The sequence below is a fragment of the Marmota flaviventris genome, chromosome 11 (genome assembly GCF_047511675.1).
Source record: "Marmota flaviventris isolate mMarFla1 chromosome 11, mMarFla1.hap1, whole genome shotgun sequence".
NCBI lineage: Eukaryota > Metazoa > Chordata > Mammalia > Rodentia > Sciuridae > Marmota > Marmota flaviventris.
The window spans coordinates 28,856,165-28,875,162 of record NC_092508.1 but is presented as its reverse complement, the minus strand read 5'-3'; the positions used below and the strand labels follow the sequence as shown (position 1 = coordinate 28,875,162).

At 37.1% G+C, this 18,998-nt stretch overlaps 1 protein-coding gene across 1 annotated transcript in view; it reads right to left on the bottom strand.

Moving 5' to 3' along the window:
• Dytn (dystrotelin) overlaps nucleotides 1–17,275 on the bottom strand; it is a 55,357-nt gene extending 38,082 nt beyond the window's left edge. Inside the window, 5 exon segments of the mRNA XM_071619361.1 lie at nucleotides 4,575–4,675; nucleotides 5,235–5,320; nucleotides 6,646–6,847; nucleotides 10,285–10,359; nucleotides 17,257–17,275. Of these exon segments, the coding sequence (XP_071475462.1) occupies nucleotides 4,575–4,675; nucleotides 5,235–5,320; nucleotides 6,646–6,847; nucleotides 10,285–10,359; nucleotides 17,257–17,275 (483 nt within the window).
• Between the last annotated feature and the right edge of the window lie 1,723 nt (nucleotides 17,276–18,998).

The window sequence follows — 18,998 nt, the reverse complement described above, 5'->3', positions numbered from 1 at the left end:
GCACCAGGAAGCAAAGAGACAGAGAGAACAAAACATATATCCCCAAAGCACACCCCCAGGGACCCACCTCCTGCAATCACACCCAATCTGCCTGCAGTTACTATCTCATTAATTCCTATCAGAGAAGTAATGCACTGGTTAGGTTAAGACACTCAAAACCCAGTTATTTCACCTCCAAACTTGCCTGCATTGTCTCACACATGAGCTTTTGGGGGCACACCTACTCCCCAAACCATAACTGTTATATTTGGAACAAAGAGTTTTTAGGCCCCTCTGGACCTGGTGCTAGCTTGGAGACATTGGTAGTAGTCAGGAGGAAGACACAAGTATCTCTAGATGAGAAGGAAAATGCCCCCTAGCCCATCTCTTTTCATCACACTCACTTTCTAAACCAGTCTGACTGCATAAATGGATAAAGAGATTATCCTGCCCTCCATGGCTCCCCACCTGCTTGAATTCTGGGATGTGGGATTGTTGGAAAAGAGCATCTCCTATGATGGCTCCCTAACACATGCCTGAGAGAGCAAAAACAACCTGGTAGCAGTATCTGTTGGATGTTGCAACCGCCATAAAACCTTGAAAGATCTATACCTAATATTTTAACTATATACAATTTAAAAATCATCACTTTATTTAGGAAATATGAACATTTGGGGGGAAGGAAGAGGAAAGTGGAGCGTGATGGTGAAATAGGACTCTTCAATAATTTTCCTCCTACACAGACATCAATTTGAATGACTATCCATGCATATAAATACCTTCTGAAGAGCCAAGGAAAACAGAGAAGAGGTATAGTGCCTGGTTATATCATCATCACAATAAAAGACCTATTGAAAAGAATATGAAAGGTAGTTTTATATTACCTGTTACCCCTCTCCCAACCCAAGGCAGAACAGTGCTGAGAGAGGTACCATTTACTTGGGAGAAAGAGGAGGTAAGTGTAATAATTTGCATTGGACCCCAATGCAGTAAAACCTAGCACTAGGCATACCCCTAGGGTCCTGACTTCAAGCTGATATCTGTGGGCTGTTTTCAGACCCATCCTGGTGTGAATGGGAGCCTATACTCCCTGTAATGGTTAATTTGAATGGTCACCTTGATTGGATAAAGAGATGCTGAAGATTATGTCAATGAGAGTGTATCTAGGAATGACTGGCATGTGGAATAGTGAACTGAAGTGAAGACCTTCCCTAAGTGTGGGCAGCACTGTCCAATAAGGATGGTGTCTTGGATGGAATAAAAGTTGGAAGAACAAGGGAGCAGCAGCAGCAGCAGATGCAAGCTCTATTCTCGATATGCCAGAGGATATCAGGATATCAGTGCTCCTTCGCTCTTCCAAAGCAGACTTTGCCAGTGATTATCCAGTCTCGGACTAGGTTAGCACCATTGATCCCAAGATATGGAAGCAAGCTAAGTATGAGTGGATAAGGAATGTATGCTACATAAACACAATGGAATATGATTTAGCCTTTTTTTTTAAAGAGAGAGAAGAGAGAGAAAGATTTTTTTAATATTTATTTTTCAGTTTTCGGTGGACACATCTTTATTTTATTTTATGTGGTGCTGAGGATCAAACCCAGCACTCTGAGCATGCGTTACCACTTGAGCCACATCCCCAGCCCAGTGATTTAGCCTTTTAAAAGAAGGAAATCCTATAGTTTGCAACAACATGAATAAACCTGGCGTGTATTATGTAAATGAAATAAGTCGGGCACAGATATGTGGAGCCCATAGGAATTGATTACATATAAGTAGAGGGAAGAATGGCATTTACCAGAGGCTGGCATGGTTAGTGGGGAGAAAGAATGGGAAGATATTGGTCAAAAGATATATAACTACTGTAAGATAAGAGGAATAAATTCAAGAGATCTACTAGTGGGAGTGGGTGACTATCGTTAGTGATGGATATTGTATTCTTGAAAGGTTCTAAGATAGTGGATATTCAGTGTTATTACCACCCAAATGATAAAACTATGTGAGAGATGCATTTGTTAATTAGCTACATTTAACTATTCCACAATAGATACATAATTCACAGCAACATATTGTACATGATTTTTTTTTAAAGAGAGAGAAAGAGAGAACTTTTTAATATTTATTTTTATATCTTTATTTTATTTTTATATGGTGCTGAGGATTGAACCCAGTGCCCCGCGCATGCCAGGCGAGCGTGCTACCGCTTGAGCCACATCCCCATACATATAATTCTTATCTGGCATTTAAAAAAGTAAGAAATATGAACTTCTCAAATTTGGGAACTTTCAGAATAAATTAAATATTAATTACTGTTACCAACATGAACATAAAATATTGTTATTAAGAAAAAGTCAAGTTAGGCGTGGTGATTCCAGCTACTTGGGAGACAGATAGGAGGATCATAAGTTCAAGGCCAGCCTGGACAACTTAGTGAGATTGTCTCAAAATAAAATAAAAGAGTAGGGGATGTAGCTCAGTGGTAGAGTGCTTGCCTAGCATGTGCAAGGCTTTGGGTTCAATCTTTAGTAGTTCCCCAAACATCCAAAATAATTTTAAAAAAATCAAAGCAAAGATAATTTTACTTGGGGTAGGTTTTTCCAAACCATATCTCCTGTCTTAGTGATTTTGATAATCTTTCTCCCTACCCCACACCTTTCTCCATCATTGATCATGAGGATTATACGGAGTCTGGATGTGACTACTATTTGAATGATTTTGAGAATATCTCGTTCAGACCATTGAGAAAAAAATATCAAAGAGGTACAATAGCTTCACAAGACAGAACTTAAACTATAGGATTTTACAGAATGTGAAATTAGAACGAAGACAGCCTTCAAATAAGTTAAAGCACAGTAGGACAACAACCACTTAACACAAGACAATCTGGAACTTGCTTAATCCATTTGTAAACCAAGTTCTTGCTTGGTTATTTCATTTCACATCATTTTAGCACTGAAAACAACCTATTAAAGCAATTTAAATCCCTTTGCCCAATAGGGATAAAAACAATATCAAATTTGCACTTTCTTAAAACACTAGAAATGATAGAAATCGTAATTTGGATATTCAGTATTGCATTTTACCTATGCATTCATTAAGCATTTGTTGAAGGCTTTTTTGTCATCAAGCACTGTTCTAGGGACTGGGGATGTGGGCATGAATTACATATAATTTGTTTCCTTGAGAAACAAGGCCTTTGAGTCTGGTGGGAAAGATTCCTATAACATTTGCCAAGTGCTGTAATAAAATTCTGCATAGGGAGTTAAAGTCTGAGTGAAGAGGTGACTACTATTTGATGATCTTGAAAGATGAACGGCTTGTTAAGTGGTAGTACAGGCAATGGAGCTCCAGGGGATGAAAGTGCAGAAGTCAAGCTTGGAGAAGGTGCGCGTGTCAGGGACAATAAGGATTTTGATGTGCAGAAGTTAAAGGAGTGGAAGGAGCGTAAAGAAAAATCAAACACTTTGGAATAAGAGGGACCACTGGTTACCTCTTCAGTGGTGCTTATCTGAACCCACAGAGATGATGTATCACTCTTTGACTTGGAATTTTAGAACTCTGTAGAGACTGAAGTTAACTTGTAGAAAACTAATGCCAATTCTTGTCTGTGGACCTGTAAATAAATTCTGTCCAGGTTGAGAGACAATCCCCCCTGCCCCCAAATCAGTGTCGTATCCATCTGCAAATTCATTTTAATATTCCTAATCTTGCAGTTTGTTCTTGCCTCACCCTGCCCCACTTTCAGCTAGTTGTGACATTTTAAAGGTGCCTTCTTTTAATTAATAAATAAAATAGATTTTTTGACATGTTTCCTTTATATTTGTATGGAAATCATAATTTCACCTATTTTTAAAAAGAGGAGGATTGGGTCAAATCACAAAAGCTTTGCTTGTGATGCTAAGGAGTTTACGCTTTAACAATGGCCATGAGTAGGCAGTGAGGCCTTCTAGGTATGAGGATGTGCTATAGTTTTGTTCTTCTGTGTTCTCCAAAGGCCCATGTGTTAAAGACTTAGCTCCCAGCTTGGTGCTATTGGAGATGTTGGAAGACTTGAGAGGTGGGACTTAGTGGGAGGTTTTATGTCCTTGAGGGTAACTATGGGACAATGGTCTCTTCCTCTCTCAATATATGTTTTCTGGCCACCATGAGGTGAACAGATCCCTATAACACATATACCTGCCATGATGTGCTGCCTCAACATAGCCAAAAAGCCAGGGGCCAACTGACCATGGACTGAAACTTTGAAAACTGTGAGTCAAAATAAACCTTTCCTGTTTTTTAAAGTTGGTTATCTCAAGTATCTTATTATTGTAATGGAAATCTGACTAACCCAGGTGACACTTATATTTTGGAAAGGCCACTGGCTCAGTTCAGAGGAAGAGATAGAGAAGGGGGAGGCTTAAGCTTGAGAAACCAGTTAGGATGCAATTGCCATAGATCAGATTCAAGTTAATGGGGATCATACTCAAATAATAGGGGACAAGGTTGCATGGAGAGCTATATAAAGATAGAACTGACCCAGTAAAAAACAGATTCTTTGATAATACATGTGGCCATCATAACTGAAACAAAGTTAGAATTAAGTATTAGGGGCTTACCGGCTGTAAATCTCTTAATAGGCTTCTCAAAATCTTTCGAGTCATGCGTGCCCCAGAATCATGATCTCCCTTGTTATTTTCTGCATACAGCTGAAATAGAGCTGGATGGGTAAAGGGGCAGGGAATAAAACTTTAAGTTGAATATTTGTATTCTTGAAGAGTATGTGCTTTGATCTAAGATTTTTTGTGAGTGTGGCGAGAAAGGAAGGCAGAGTTATATTCTTGATTATTTGCTTGCTCTTTTGAGGGCTTCCCAGTCTAGATTATTGGAGAACTAATGAAAACCCATTCACATTTCAACCCCTTGACAGTTAAGCATTTCTATGATGAAGATCATGAGGTTGGTAAGTGGCAAAGTGAAGATGATCTCAGTCTTTAGAGAACAATAATTGGTGGTATCTGAATAATCCCTACCAAGCATCAAAAGCTAACAAGCAATGCATAATTAGAAAGTATTGATCGTTAAAAAAAAATCACAATTTCTCGCACTCTTAAACATTTATCTTAAATCAAAACAAACCAGTCATGCTGAGAACATGCTGAAGAAAAAGAGTCATTGTTACAGGGATATAAGAGTGGGTGGAAAAGACATTGCATTGAGGATTTGCGAAGATGGTGGTGTCATGGTATTTCAGAACACACAAAACTCTTATAGGTTACCTCGGTATTTTGTAAGAGGGGTATCCCCCGAGAGAGCAATTAGGGAAGCAGCCACAGGCAGAAGCTTGAGAAAACCTGTTCCTTTGCTGCATGGAACATATCACAGAGACAATGGAAAGGGCAGGGCTAATATAGGTGAAGTGGTTTATTAAAAATATATAACTATTAGTGGACATTTCTTACATGGTGGTATAAGTTATAGTTTTTGATGGCCTCTTTTTCTATATCTAGAATTTTGCAAAACAGAGCATTGATTTAAAATGTTTCAGCAATCGTTTACTCAACAAATATTTATTGGATGCCTCTCTGTGCTGAGCACTGTTCCGGGGACTGGGGATTATGGGGTACTTCTTGTCCTCGAGGAGCAGGCAGTCTTAATTCCTCAGGATGAAGCTGCATGGAAATCAAACAAAGGCTCAAAGGAGCAAACATACAAAAAACCCAAACAGAACAAAATCCACCGGTTCACTAGCCCTAGATCAGGGGCTAATCATCTTTAACCCACTGGCTGAGTAAGTTTACAAATCCTGCAAAATAACTTATCAAAGGCAGGAAGGCTATTATAAACAAGCATCATAGTTGCAGTGATACTCCAAAGTTTGACATTTAAGAAGGCTGAAATCATTTAAAAAATAACTTGAGAATATATATTACTTATGCAGTTAAAAATAATAAATTAGAAAAGAAAACAACTAAGGAATTTGTCCAGTAGTTCAACCTGGGCTTGCCTCTGGGAGGTCAGTTTATGGGTAATATTCTTCTCTGGTTTTTTTCTCTACTTTCTAAGTGTTTTGTATTCACTATGATTTTTTAAAAGTTCATTTTAAAGGACACAGTCTGCTGAATCAAGATTACATAAGTAAATCTAAATGAGGAGGAACAGAGAATGTAAAAGCTATAGCTCAGCAAAACGTATAACACACACACACACACACACACACAGATTAGCAAAGCCATTGACTGCAGAGTACATGTAATCAACTCTTTGACATGCTCTAAATTGGCCTATAGGTTAGTCATCCATGTGCTCGATACTCAACCCCATTCAATCCAACAACTCAACTACTAATGAATTACAAAGAAATGAGTAGGGAAACAAACATACTTTGAGGGAGTTAAGAGCAAAATAAAGATGTATAATGCTCCTTGCAAAAAGTGCATGTTTTTCCAAAGAGTAATGTGGAGTTTTTTCCTTTCTTGCTCTCCATGGGACATTTATACTAGTGACCTGGATAAGGATTTCCTTCTTTGTTCTCTTTCTAAATGAGTAATAAATCTGTGGAAATAGACAAATTAATAATGCTTTTTTTATACCAAATCTCAAGCAAACATTACAAAACATCCAATGGTCAATGACTAGTGGCAACTATACATTGCCCTTGATGGCTTGATGTGACATTCACATCCTCACCTGTCATACATGGTCTTGAGAAGGCTCAAAGTGAGTTCGGAAGCTCTGGGATTCACTTGTCCTGATTTTCCTTCCCTAGTTCTCTGAAACAGATCTTGGAGTGCCTGAAGAAGCTGATGCACAGAAAGGGAGCTCTCTCTGGCCTCCCAGAATCTTCCATGTAGAAGGACCTGCTCAATAAGGGAGCTGTGGATCAAATCCACTGTAGGAAGCAAATGAAGAACTGAACCTTCTTTTCTGATGATAACAAATGGCTTCATATAAAGCAAATGTCTTCTAGTGTTTAAACAAGACTATTTTCTTTCTGGCAGCTATTTTCCTTAAAAGAATTAAATATGACCATTATTCGAACACATGCTTTGTGTGTAATTCAGGCATTTCTATTCTGACAGTCAATTTGATTTTGGGAAAGTACATCTGTTGGTAAAGCATAGTTAAAACATTATTGCCAGTATATTTTCTAGGATGCCATTTTATAGAATGAAGTTAAAAGGAGAAGTAAAAAATCTGAAAAATAAGCCTTCCAAGGAAGTTAAGAGGCTGTAGAGACAAATTGGGTAAAGTACTTGTGTGTGTGTGTATGTGTGTGTGTGTGTTATTAGGGATTAAACCCACGGGGTCTCTACCATGAGCTACATCCCCAGCCCTTTTTTAAATTTTATTTTGAGACAGGTTCTTGGTAGGTGGGCCTTGAATTTGTGATTTCCTGTCTCAGCTTCCTAGGTTGCTGGGATTTCAGGTGAGTACCAATGCGCCCATCAGGGAAAATATTTTCATAATTTGCTTTCAGTGGACTGAAAAAGTTTACCTTTCATGTCTAAATTCCTGTCTGCAGCCTACCTTCAGAAGGACTATCTTGGGTTAAGATGCAGTTGCCCTAGTAAAAAAACAGACAAGTTGGGCTGGGGATGTGGCTCAAGCGGTAGCGCGCTCGCCTGGCATGCGTGCAGCCCGGGTTCGATCCTCAGCACCACATATAAACTAAGATGTTATGTCCGCCGAAAAAACTAAAAAAATAAATATTAAAAATTTCATAAAAGCAAACAAACAAACAAGTTGCTTGCCTCGCATGCATAGGCCCTGGGTTCAATCCCCAGCACCACAAAAAAAAAAAAAAAAAAGCAAACAAAACCCCAGTGATCTTTATAAATGCAGTTGCTGAATTATCAGACTCTTTAGGTCCCACCCTTGCCTCAGCCAAATCACTTTTAAAATCTTGGTTCCATCAGTATTATTATCTAAAGAAGGCACTTAATAAAACTAGAACTGCTTATAAAAAATAATGGTTTCTCATATATATACATATATGTACACACATATGTGTATATATAATATATATATATATATATATGTATATATATATATATATATATATATGTTTTACCATCTTCTAAAAATTTTACAAGGCAATGAAAAGAAAGAAGAATGAAATAGAGGTACCTCTCTATTTTCTTGCAGACACAGGATGACAGACAAAATTAATAAACACCCCCTGTGCCTTCCAAGGAATAGGGATGTCACAAGAACCTCTAGAATGGCTGGCATTGAAAACACTCCAGTCTGTGAAAGGATAAAACTCCATGTTTCTCTCTACTTCGTAAATCACCGTCACAGAAAAGAAATCTAGCAAGTATAATAAAATATTTTATTTGTTCTCTGATATTGCTTTTTAAGGGGAGAGTCTAGGGAACAGAGGAGCATGTTTCCAAAATGTGACTTAAATAAAAACCTGGCCACAGGTGGTGGAAGCTATAAACTCTTCCATTGTTATTCAATCACAAACCCTAGCACCTGGGCCTGGCATTCTGAACACAGGGTGTTTTGTCTTTTGTTGAGAGGTCTGTGTTACAGCAAACCAGATAATGGTGCTGCCCATTAATCTCATTGTGAGATTTACACATCGATAGTCTCCAGATCCTGCTACTTGGAGTTCATGTTTTATCTGAGGTTTAGGTCTTCTTGTTTTCAAATGTCTGTTTGAATATCTTTTCTAGGTCGAATTTTTCAACACTGATTTTATGTATTGCTAATATTTCTCATGGGTATTACGTACATTCACTGCTTCTGATGCCAGGGATAACAAAAAGGTTTAAAAAAAGTACATCCTCCATTGACATTCTCTATTTCTAGGTCCAAATGATGGAAACTTAATGTGAACTTTCACTGATAACTTACTTTCTCCCTCCCTCCCTCCCTCCCTTCCTTCCTTCCTTCCTTCCTTCCTTCCCTAGAGGGGTACTGGGGATTGAACTCAGGAGCACTCAACCACTGAACCACATCCCTAGCCCTATTTTGTATTTTATTTAGAGACAGGGTCTAATTGCTGAATTGCTTAGTGCCTCGCTTTTGCTGAAGCTGGCTTTGAACTCACTATCTTATTGCCTTAGCCTCCCGAACTGTTGGGATTACAGGCATGCGCATCTGTACTGGGCTCACTACTTTCTTTAATGGGAGAAAATCTCCAGGAAAATGACATAATTGGGGATAAATTTTTAATAAGCACATTCTGCCTTTTGTTTATTCCTCTAATAAATAATAGTTACAGAAGAATTTTTATACAACAGCTATTTAAGAAAAATTTTTGTAAAGCTCAAAATTCCTTCTTTGGATAAATCTGGTACAGAAGCACAGTATGAAGAAGAGCCATAAACAGGATGTTCTTGTTGAGGATATGGCCATTGAGTATTTCCACTCTGCCTACACCTCTTCTTCCCACCTTGCTAACCCTGTTGTACCCTCCCTCACACCATGTATACTTCATGAAGCACAATTTGAAAACCATTGGTCTATATAGCTTATCAGATAGAAGGAAAATGTAAAAAATGACAACCTTCAATAGAAGCTGTGTCATCTATATAACACAACTTCTTTTAAGTCTGATATAAATGTCAAAATAATTTTGTACAAACTCATTATTCTAATGCAATGAAGAACATGTGAAAAGTTAATAATTTTAGATATGCTGAATGCCTGTTGTTTTTCATGGCTAGGACCCAAGTTACTTCATTTTGGAAAATTTTAACAGGATAAATATTTTGAATATATTTAACCTAGATAATGGTATAAGAAAAGAAAATCATAATATTCAATTCTAAATAAATTTAACTCAAAGAGAGTTCTCAAGAGGATTCTGTAGACAATTTTAAAATTTATGGCCATTGCTCACACATTTGAACCTTCATTTTCGCATGTTCAGCGTATGTCATAAGGCATACGACTTGAAAATTCATATATTATATGATGGAAGTAAATTTTAATTTTATGTTTAAATATGTAAGTACAGATTCTAAATTAATTTTTATAATCTGATTTTGTGTTGATATTGGTATCCTGAAAGGGACACCAAAAATGTTTTCAGAAGCCAAGCAGGAAAAATTAAAAGAAAAATAAAACTAAACTAAACTCGTAATCCACAATCATTTTCTATTGTCATCAAAGCTATGTGTTGGTTGAATGCACACAAAATTCTCCCCTTCACTTCATCATCTTCTGTGTAACAATGGGCTAAATGCACAGGTCCAGCCCTTCCAGAGACCAGCAGTTACTTGCATGGGGTAAGTTCTACTTTATCTATGAATTTTATATCACACATCATCAGGGTCAGATTATTCTAAGTGTTACAAGAGAGCGTGTACTTACATTGGCACAAAGTTTGCACTGATCGCAATTTGAAGGCTGTTCTATACATGGAATTCTCAATATTATTAAGAATATCTGTAAAGAAAGCATGAAATATCATGGAAAAAGGAGTTTCACGATATAAAAACCATGTCCCAGAAAGGAATGTTAAAGATCATGTAACCATATATTATTTTGCAGGTGAAAAAATTAAAATGAAGAACTCTCCTTTCTACCTGAAAACAAAAAATAAGGGACTTATAGTATCCTATGGCTGCAAGTGACCCTGAAGAGTACTCTGCAAATCCACCAAAAAAGGAGTCCATCAAAAAGTGGGGCGTCAGCTCACTTTTTATATAAGAAGGCAAAGGCCTTGTGAAGCAAGACATACACACACACACACACACACAAAAAAAAAAAAAAAAAAAAAAAAAAACACCTATATATAGTATTTATAGCCATCTGATACTTGCCAAAGGGGCCAAAAAGGTACACTGATACATTGTTGATAGAACTGAAAAATAGTACAACCACTGTGGAAAGCAATGTGGAGATTTCTCAAAACACTAGGAATGGAACCACCATATGACCAAACTACACCACTCCCTGGTTTTTATCCAACAGAACTAAAATCAAAATACTATAATGAAACAGCACAATTCACAATAGCCAAATTATGAAACCAGTCTAGATGCCTGTCAATACATGAATGGATCAAGAAACTGTGGTATACATACACAATGGAGTTTTACTCAGTCATAAAGAAGAATAAAACAATGGCATTTGCTGGTAAATGAATAGAAATGGAAAACTAAATGCTAAGTGAAATAAGCCAGATTCAGAAAATCAAGGGTTGCATGTTTTCTCTTATATGTGGAAGCTAGAGTCAAATAGGAGAAAGGCAGTGATGGGGGTGATCAGACATCATAAACATATATGGAAAATCAGTGGAGTAGAAGATAGAGATAGAGGGAGGGAGGGAGGAAGGATGGGGAAGGGAGAAAATATGAAATGAAACTAACAGAATTATGTTCTATGCAAATGTGAAAGTACCAAAGGGAATTTTACTTTTATGTATATGTAAAAAAATGTAGAAAGTACCAATCAAGAATAAATAAATAAAGGAGTGAAAGGAAAACCACTAGAGCTGGGGAATGAGAATGGGGGCGGGGGTGGGGAGAGGGGAAGAAAAGCCAGGTGGGGCAATGGGGGATTGAAATCAAATTCCTTGAATGTGTGATTTTGTCAAAATGGACCCAACCACTATGTATAACTATAATGCTGTAATGATAATAAAAAAAAAAAACTATGTAGAATATAAACTCAACTTTGCCACTATATTCCAGTTTTATTTGTACACATATTTTTATGCATAAGTAAAAATGACCAAAAGTTGTCTCAAGTATTTAGCAAGTATTTCTTGAGTTCTTCTATGACATGAGTCTAGGTCCTTGAAATATTATTGTTAACTAAACAGATAAAAATTCTCACCTGTGAAGAGTTTAACCTTAGTTAACAGTAGGCATCTTTGGATTCAGGAATTATCAGTGTTTTTAGTTATTTTATACTTGTTGCTATTATCTAGATGGTCTATAAAAAGCATGTTTAAAAAAATTTTTTTTTTTAGTTGTAGATGAACACAATACCTTTATTTATTTATTTATTTTTATGTGGTGCTGAGGATCGAACCCAGTATCTCACACATGCTAGGCAAGGGCTCTACCACTGAGCTACAGCCCCAGCCCAAAGCATGTTATTTTTATAATAAAAAAGAATCCTTAGTAGATCTTATTTCCAGTTCACACCACCATCATTGCTGTAATGGCTAGCAGTTGTGAGCACTTTCTAGGCACTGATAGGGAATTTTCCCATTTCACTGTGTGAAGGAGAGGAGAGAGCTCTGGAGCCAGTCCTGCCTAATTCTATTGTTTCTCTTTCTCTTTGGGGAAATTAATTTACTTTTTGATGTTCAGTTTCTTTCTCAGATAGATAGGGAATATAATACATCCCTCAAAGGGTATTTGCGTGATTTAAACATTATTACTAAATTGTTTCCCTTACTTTTCCATAGCTTATATCTTCAATCTTCCAAAATTTGATATCTCTTGAAGAGACATGTAAAGTCTCACAACAGAGCTTTTTGTTGTCTCCTAACAGAGTTTTTTTTTTTTTGGTTGTTGTCTAAAACTGAAATAATCAGTCTTCACATCCAGCAAAATTAAAAACTATGAAATAGAATTCATCATTTGATCATGTTATTTTTGATGTTTTTCAGCAACACTTTCAAAGGTCTTACACATTGATTGTTTAGTTTATTTTAGGAACTTAAAACTGCCTGTTCTATTCAATTATTGTTGGTATACATCAGTGGTCCTCAAAGTGTGTTTCTGGGCCAGCACCATCACTATTACCTGGGAACTTGTTAGAAATGCAAATTCTCACCAATTCTGTCCTGTAGAGGTGAGACTAAGCATGTTACTTAAACAGGCCCTTGAAAACATGATATAAACGAAATCTGATGTAAACTATAGTTTGAAAACTACTGGAATGAAGGAAATTTCTTGATTTTAGTGCAATTGTCTTGGATCCAGTCAACTTGCAAGTGATTCTTAGGGATTATTTATATAGACAGTCATATCATCTGCAAAACCTGATATCACCTGTGAATGTTTGTGTTTGTGTGTGCATAGTTTGGAATTCCCAAATAGAAACAGCAGATAAATTTCAATCCACCACTCTGTGCCAAATCCAACCACTGGTACCAATTTAGGGCTATTTGAACAAGGTCTCTCAAAGAGCCCTGGGCTTTTTTTGCAGCAGTGTGGAGAGGATAGCGATGGCTCTGATGTCCTATATTTTATTTGTTTGCTTCAGGGTAGCAGTGTATCTGTACTGATACCTAGAATTCTTGGGGGTTTCCTTCTCTATTACAACAGGGTTGTAAAAAGTACTATTTAACATATAATCAATATAAAGATTATTAATGAATTATTGTATCTTATTAGTCATTGAACTTCCATGTCTTTTTTACACTTGCAGCACATCTCAATTCAGACTAGCCATAGTTGGATTGCTCAATAGCCACATATGGCCAGTGGCTACATACTGACAGCTCAGTTTTAGAGAATATGGGGAGGGGAAGCTGTTCAAGGTTCTGAAGAGGGCTTCAATTTTTGATTTTGCAGCTGGAGTCAGGGCTGCTAGTTGGGCTGAGCTAGAGATTTAGGAGTTGTTGGTGTTGGATTTGGGCAATACCATGTCCATTAATCAGACTGAATAGAACATACTTAATGAAGAGAAAATTAGGCTAAGTAGCAACACCTTTATGAGCATGATCATCTAAGTAATAGAGGAGGAAAGAGAAACCTAAGAGGACTGAGAAGGGAAAGACAAACGAGGAGAGCAATTGATGAAATGCCAAGGAAGGTAAGTTTCAGAAAGTAGAGACAAGCCAAAGCTTCACTACCTGCTACCTGCAAGCTACAAGATCATCAACTGTGGGCTGAAAAGTGTCCTCAGTTTTTAATGGTTTACCTGATCTTTGGAAGTCTTTGCAAGAGCAGTTTCGGTGGAGTGAGGGGGATAAACAACAAATTGCAGAGGATTAAGCAATGAATGTAAGATGAAGAGAAAGCCTAAAATAGGCAACTTTTCCAAGATCTTTAATCTGAGAGCGTCATAATGAAACAACATGTAAAATGAAAATTTGTTTTCAAAGGCAAGAGAGATGATAGAATGCATGTATAGGTCAAGGAGGAGGAGCCAGGAGAGGAATAAGCCTTGAAGGAAATAAAATACTTTCAAATGTAACCATGAGTTAATTGCCATAAAACTCAAGCAACTGGGAGTAAGTGGCCTGTGTGCTGGGAAAGTTTTGTGACTAGAAGCGCAGCCAGTCCTTTAACCTTTGCTAAGTGGACCCCAAGCAAAACTAAAATGAGGGACTACTAGGTGGACTTCATTAATTCAAATATCTGTGACAAGATCATTCATGGTTGTGGCCATATTATTTTGTTTCTATTCTTTTAGCAATGAGAACATTTAAAGATTGAAAAGACAATGTTTCCATGCCCATGTCTCTGTGTGTTTCAAGATCTAAGCTCTTTTTACTCCTTGGGGTGATCTAACAGTTGTTTTGAATTTAAGGATCCATTAATGAAGTCCACACCACTCAGGCCTTACTTACTATGAAGGGACAGACAACCCCATTGAAGAACTTATCTATAGTTTTCCTGGAGTGGGGAGAGAGGCTGAACCCTGGACAGAAGTTGGGATTGGGGGACATGGGGGATGTTAGATATGGGCAATATCATGTTCACTAATCAGATTGTCTAGGTAGAATATATTTAGTGAAGAGAAAATTAGTCTAAGTAACACTCTGAGGAACATAATCTTCTAAGTAGCAGAGGAAGAAAGAAACCTAAGAGGTTTATCTTACTGTATGCATGCTAGTAGAGGGAATGATGGTATGGCACAACCAGGGAGACCAGAGACCAGGGGTGGCAGAGTCTTCTGTGTGCAATCTTGCACAGAGCCCCATGTCTCCAAGTAGACTCTAAAATCAAAGGCAAAAAGCAAGCAAGTGGCAGCCATGACAGATCAGCAATCAGACTGGGGCCTCTGTACAGGTGTTAAAGATAAAAACCTTAGAGGTTTCTGTCTGTTTCCAAAGGATGGTTCCTTCCCAAACTTAGTCTTAAGTTCACACTGAAGTACAATTTTACTTGATTTTGATTTGGAAAATGAACATTCAGTGTTGTGAGCAAAGTCCTCACTTTTATACATAAGAATATTGAGCTCCAAGCACTATGCCAAATCACTGAGGGAGGGTCACAGTGCTGAATCGGGACAGGCCCAACTTTAAGGAGATAGAGCATGCCACAATCTACTCCCTGAATCAACAGATAGCCCTCTGTATCCCAAGTTTCTGTATCCATGCATTCAATCAGTTGAGGATTAAAAATAGTTAAAAAATTAAATCTGTACTGAACACAGACTTTTCCCCTTACTATTAAACAATACACTCTGACAACCATTTACCCAGCAGTAATATTTCATTATGTATTCTGAGAGACCTAGAGATGATTTTCAGTATATAGAGAATGTGTAGAGGTTACATAAAAATATTAAGAACACTTTACATAGAGGCCTTGAACATTTGCAGATTTGCATACCTGTAGGGGATCTTCAGACCAATCTCCTGTGGATAGCAAGGGAAAACTAGCTGTATAATGATTCAGCAACCAATATCATGAGTCAAAGACACTTACATAAGGTGAATGTAGGCTATGCACCTATATTCCCACTTAAAGAAGAGATCCTGTTCCAGGCCCCTCTACTTCTGTTCTTTTATTTCCAAGTGCAAACATATCCAAGAACCCACAGTTCACTGTAAATCTTTTGCTATTCAATATTTCCTTGTTTTAAAAAATTCTTAGTTTTCAGAGAAAACTCCAATGTTAAAGAATGGGAGAGGTCAGAAACCTCTTTGGAAATATGCATAATAGTGTGGAAATAATTGTCAACATGTGATGCCCAGCATTATTTGTTCGTCTGGAAATTGTCCAATTTTTGTGCCCCAGTTTCTCCCAGATGCACTAAGTGGATACAGGGAATCAGTAAACCAGGGTTTCTGCAGGTTCCCAGATGCAGCTCTTGGTGGAGGAGCAGCTCTGTAGCTGCCTGCCATCTGGCCCATCACTCCTGTCAAGTGATGCTTTGCAGTGTCATCTGATGAAGTTATGCAGCGTAACCTGGCAAGCTGTGCGATGTGGAAAATGAATGTGTATCCCAGGTGAGCTGCCAGCAGCCCTGTTTCTACTAGGCTTCATTGTTAAAAACTTCTTTTCTGGCAGTGTGAGAAAACTCAAGAAAGGAAGACATTGCTGGATGCATCAGGCCCTAAGTTATGAACAAAGTAGTTTTAGATGCTTGAAGACATAATAACATAAACTGCATGTGTGTTTCTTAGAAGCAATTTGGGAAACGTCTTTGCTTCCAACAATCCTCACTTTTGCTTAGCTAGATCATTATGTTCATTTCTTACATATGAATGTAGTGAGATCTCTTTCAACTGTCCATCATCTAGTTGGAGGGTCCAGAAATAGATACTTTAGGTCAGTGGCCTTCCCAGCGTGGTCCCAGACAAGCAGCATTGGCATTGCACAGGAACTTGTTAGAAATGAACCTTCCCAGTCTGTACCCTAATCCTACTGAATCAAACTTGACAGGGGGTCTCCAGCATTTTAACAAATCCTCCAATGATTTGAGAAACACTGCTTTAGGGAGAGAAAAATTGAGCTTTGAACAGATTACCTGCTGTTTTGTGTTGGGTTTACCAGTAGGAGGGTTCCAATTTGGGAAACCCCAAAATAATTTGACTCATAATGTTGTTTTCAATAAATATCTTGAGATTATACAGAATTTTATATCAATCAACTAAAGTTAACAATCTGTATTAGCTAGGAGAAAGTGGTTGCAAATAGTTCCAGAAATAAAAATGTCACAGACTAGTCATGGGCTTAACTTTCAATACAGAGATGTAGGGAGAAAGAAGAATTAGTTTCTCCATATTCGTTTATCAAATATTCATAGAGTGACAGCTGTGGGAACTTTGCACTCATGTTGTACTGTGAACTTAATCTTCCCATAAAACTATCTCAAGTGATGTCATTTAAATAGCAAACTATGAAGATAAATTTTAAAAAGACACTTTTGTGTATTTGAATAGCAATTTAAAACATAATTATGGGATGTGAAAACTTTTGTCAAATTAGTTTTGGTGCTTCAGAGACAACAGACTAAATACTTTTCAATCCATTATGAATTTCTATTTAGAAAAGAGAGAAACTCACTTTACTCAACTAATAACTTCTTTATTAGGCAAAACATTTGCTGTGTGCCTACTCTTCTACTCTCAGAGGTCTGAGGGTACATCTGCCCCTCAATTTTTAATTTACAAACTATGTTCAGAAACTTGACAATAATACTCACCTTTTTTATCAGGGTCCATTTCACGAATTTCCTGAATACCAAATGGCAGGATGGTCCTTGTAACTAGAAATGAACCGATATGTATGCAGAAGGTTTTGAAATGGAGGAATGAGCAGGGGAGAACAAGAAGCCAATTAAAGGAATCATTTTATCCATGGAACAGGGGGACTGGGAAATCTCTTAAGGAGATGAAAAGGAGAATATAAAGTAGAGGCTTCTTATACTGGCCACACTTTTCATAAAACTGAAAACAGCTCCTGAGACTAATACTATCAACACCAGAACTTTTGAGGCATTATCATTTAAAAAATAGACTATATTCTAATTTAAGAAAATTTAAATTTGCTTAAATTTTAAGAACAAAAATTGAAACTCAATTATTTGCATGTCAAATTAGACTTATGCTAAATTAGTCTATATATAAAATTTCTAACCAATACTATTTATCACATATATATCCAAATATTCACATTTATGTGTTTCTACATAGAATTCAGCCAGTATTTTAACAAAAACAGTCAATTAGCTACCTTGTTAATAGTTTCTAATGTTGTAACATTGTTCAAAGCATATCCTTTGACAATGAGTTATTCTACAAGAAAGCCTTTCCAAGAAAATGCCATTGCATTTGTTGACATCACATTTGAAAACTGGTTTTAAAAGTTGGTACCCACCCTCCCAAAAAGTTACGCAATAATTAAATTTAAACAGTATTCTCTCTCCAATGAACCAATGAATGAATGAACAAATTATTTGGGTATATAAATATTATTTTACATGGAGAGAAACTAAAGCAAACACTGATTACATTACTTTTCGAAAAATATGATAGCAATAGTGGAAATCAGAGATTGCCGAAATCTAGGCAGTTTCCAAATATATTTAAGTATGATCTGTTTTGAAAAGTTGTAGCAAAAGAAATAAGGTCAGCACTGTCCTTGGAATACAAATGCTATCTGGTTGCTTCCTGAGGTCTCCAGGTGACACCGAAGGGTCAACCTCCTGTCCAGTCAGTATAGCTGGAGATGGCTCTGCCATGTCCTTACCTTTCTTAGTTTTCCTGGGGAAGCATTTGAGTCAAACTTTCTGCATAAATGACTCAGCAGTTCTGAAAGAGGGAAAAGCTGGGTAATTGCAGACTCAGATGTGGTCTTTCCATGTAGAGGTTTTTTTTTTTTTTTTTTGTTCTGACTGCCCCACAGTCGCATGTAAAACCGTGATGTGTGAAGTTGCACTATTCCTAAAGGCTTGCTCAAGTGCATTCATTAGTAATAGAGATCTTGAATAATTTAAGGCCACCTGTACATCTCTGTTTCAAAGGGCCATTTCTGTTTTAGTTTGTAGGAGAGGAAAATAAAACATGTTCTGGGTGTTGTTGAGAGCGGGGTTTACCATCTCTGTATTCCAGGTAACGGCAACCTTACAAACAAACCCAGAAAAGAGTTACATATGAATGGAATCTAACTCATTTTATTAATTCTTTCATAAATACAGAGGTATGATTTCACATTTAAAAAAGGTACTAAATAGATAAGTCTTCAAAAGGATAATTACAATTTGTGATTGAATGCATATTCTCTCTTAAGTTTTGAGTATAACCCCAAATATCTTATTTCTAAAATAGTTCACATTAAAAAAAATAACACTTTCTAACTCTACTAGAATTTTTGAAAAGGGCATCACATGAACCTAACATATCAGAACTTTACCATTAACATTTTCAGGCTGCTGAAGAGGTAGGA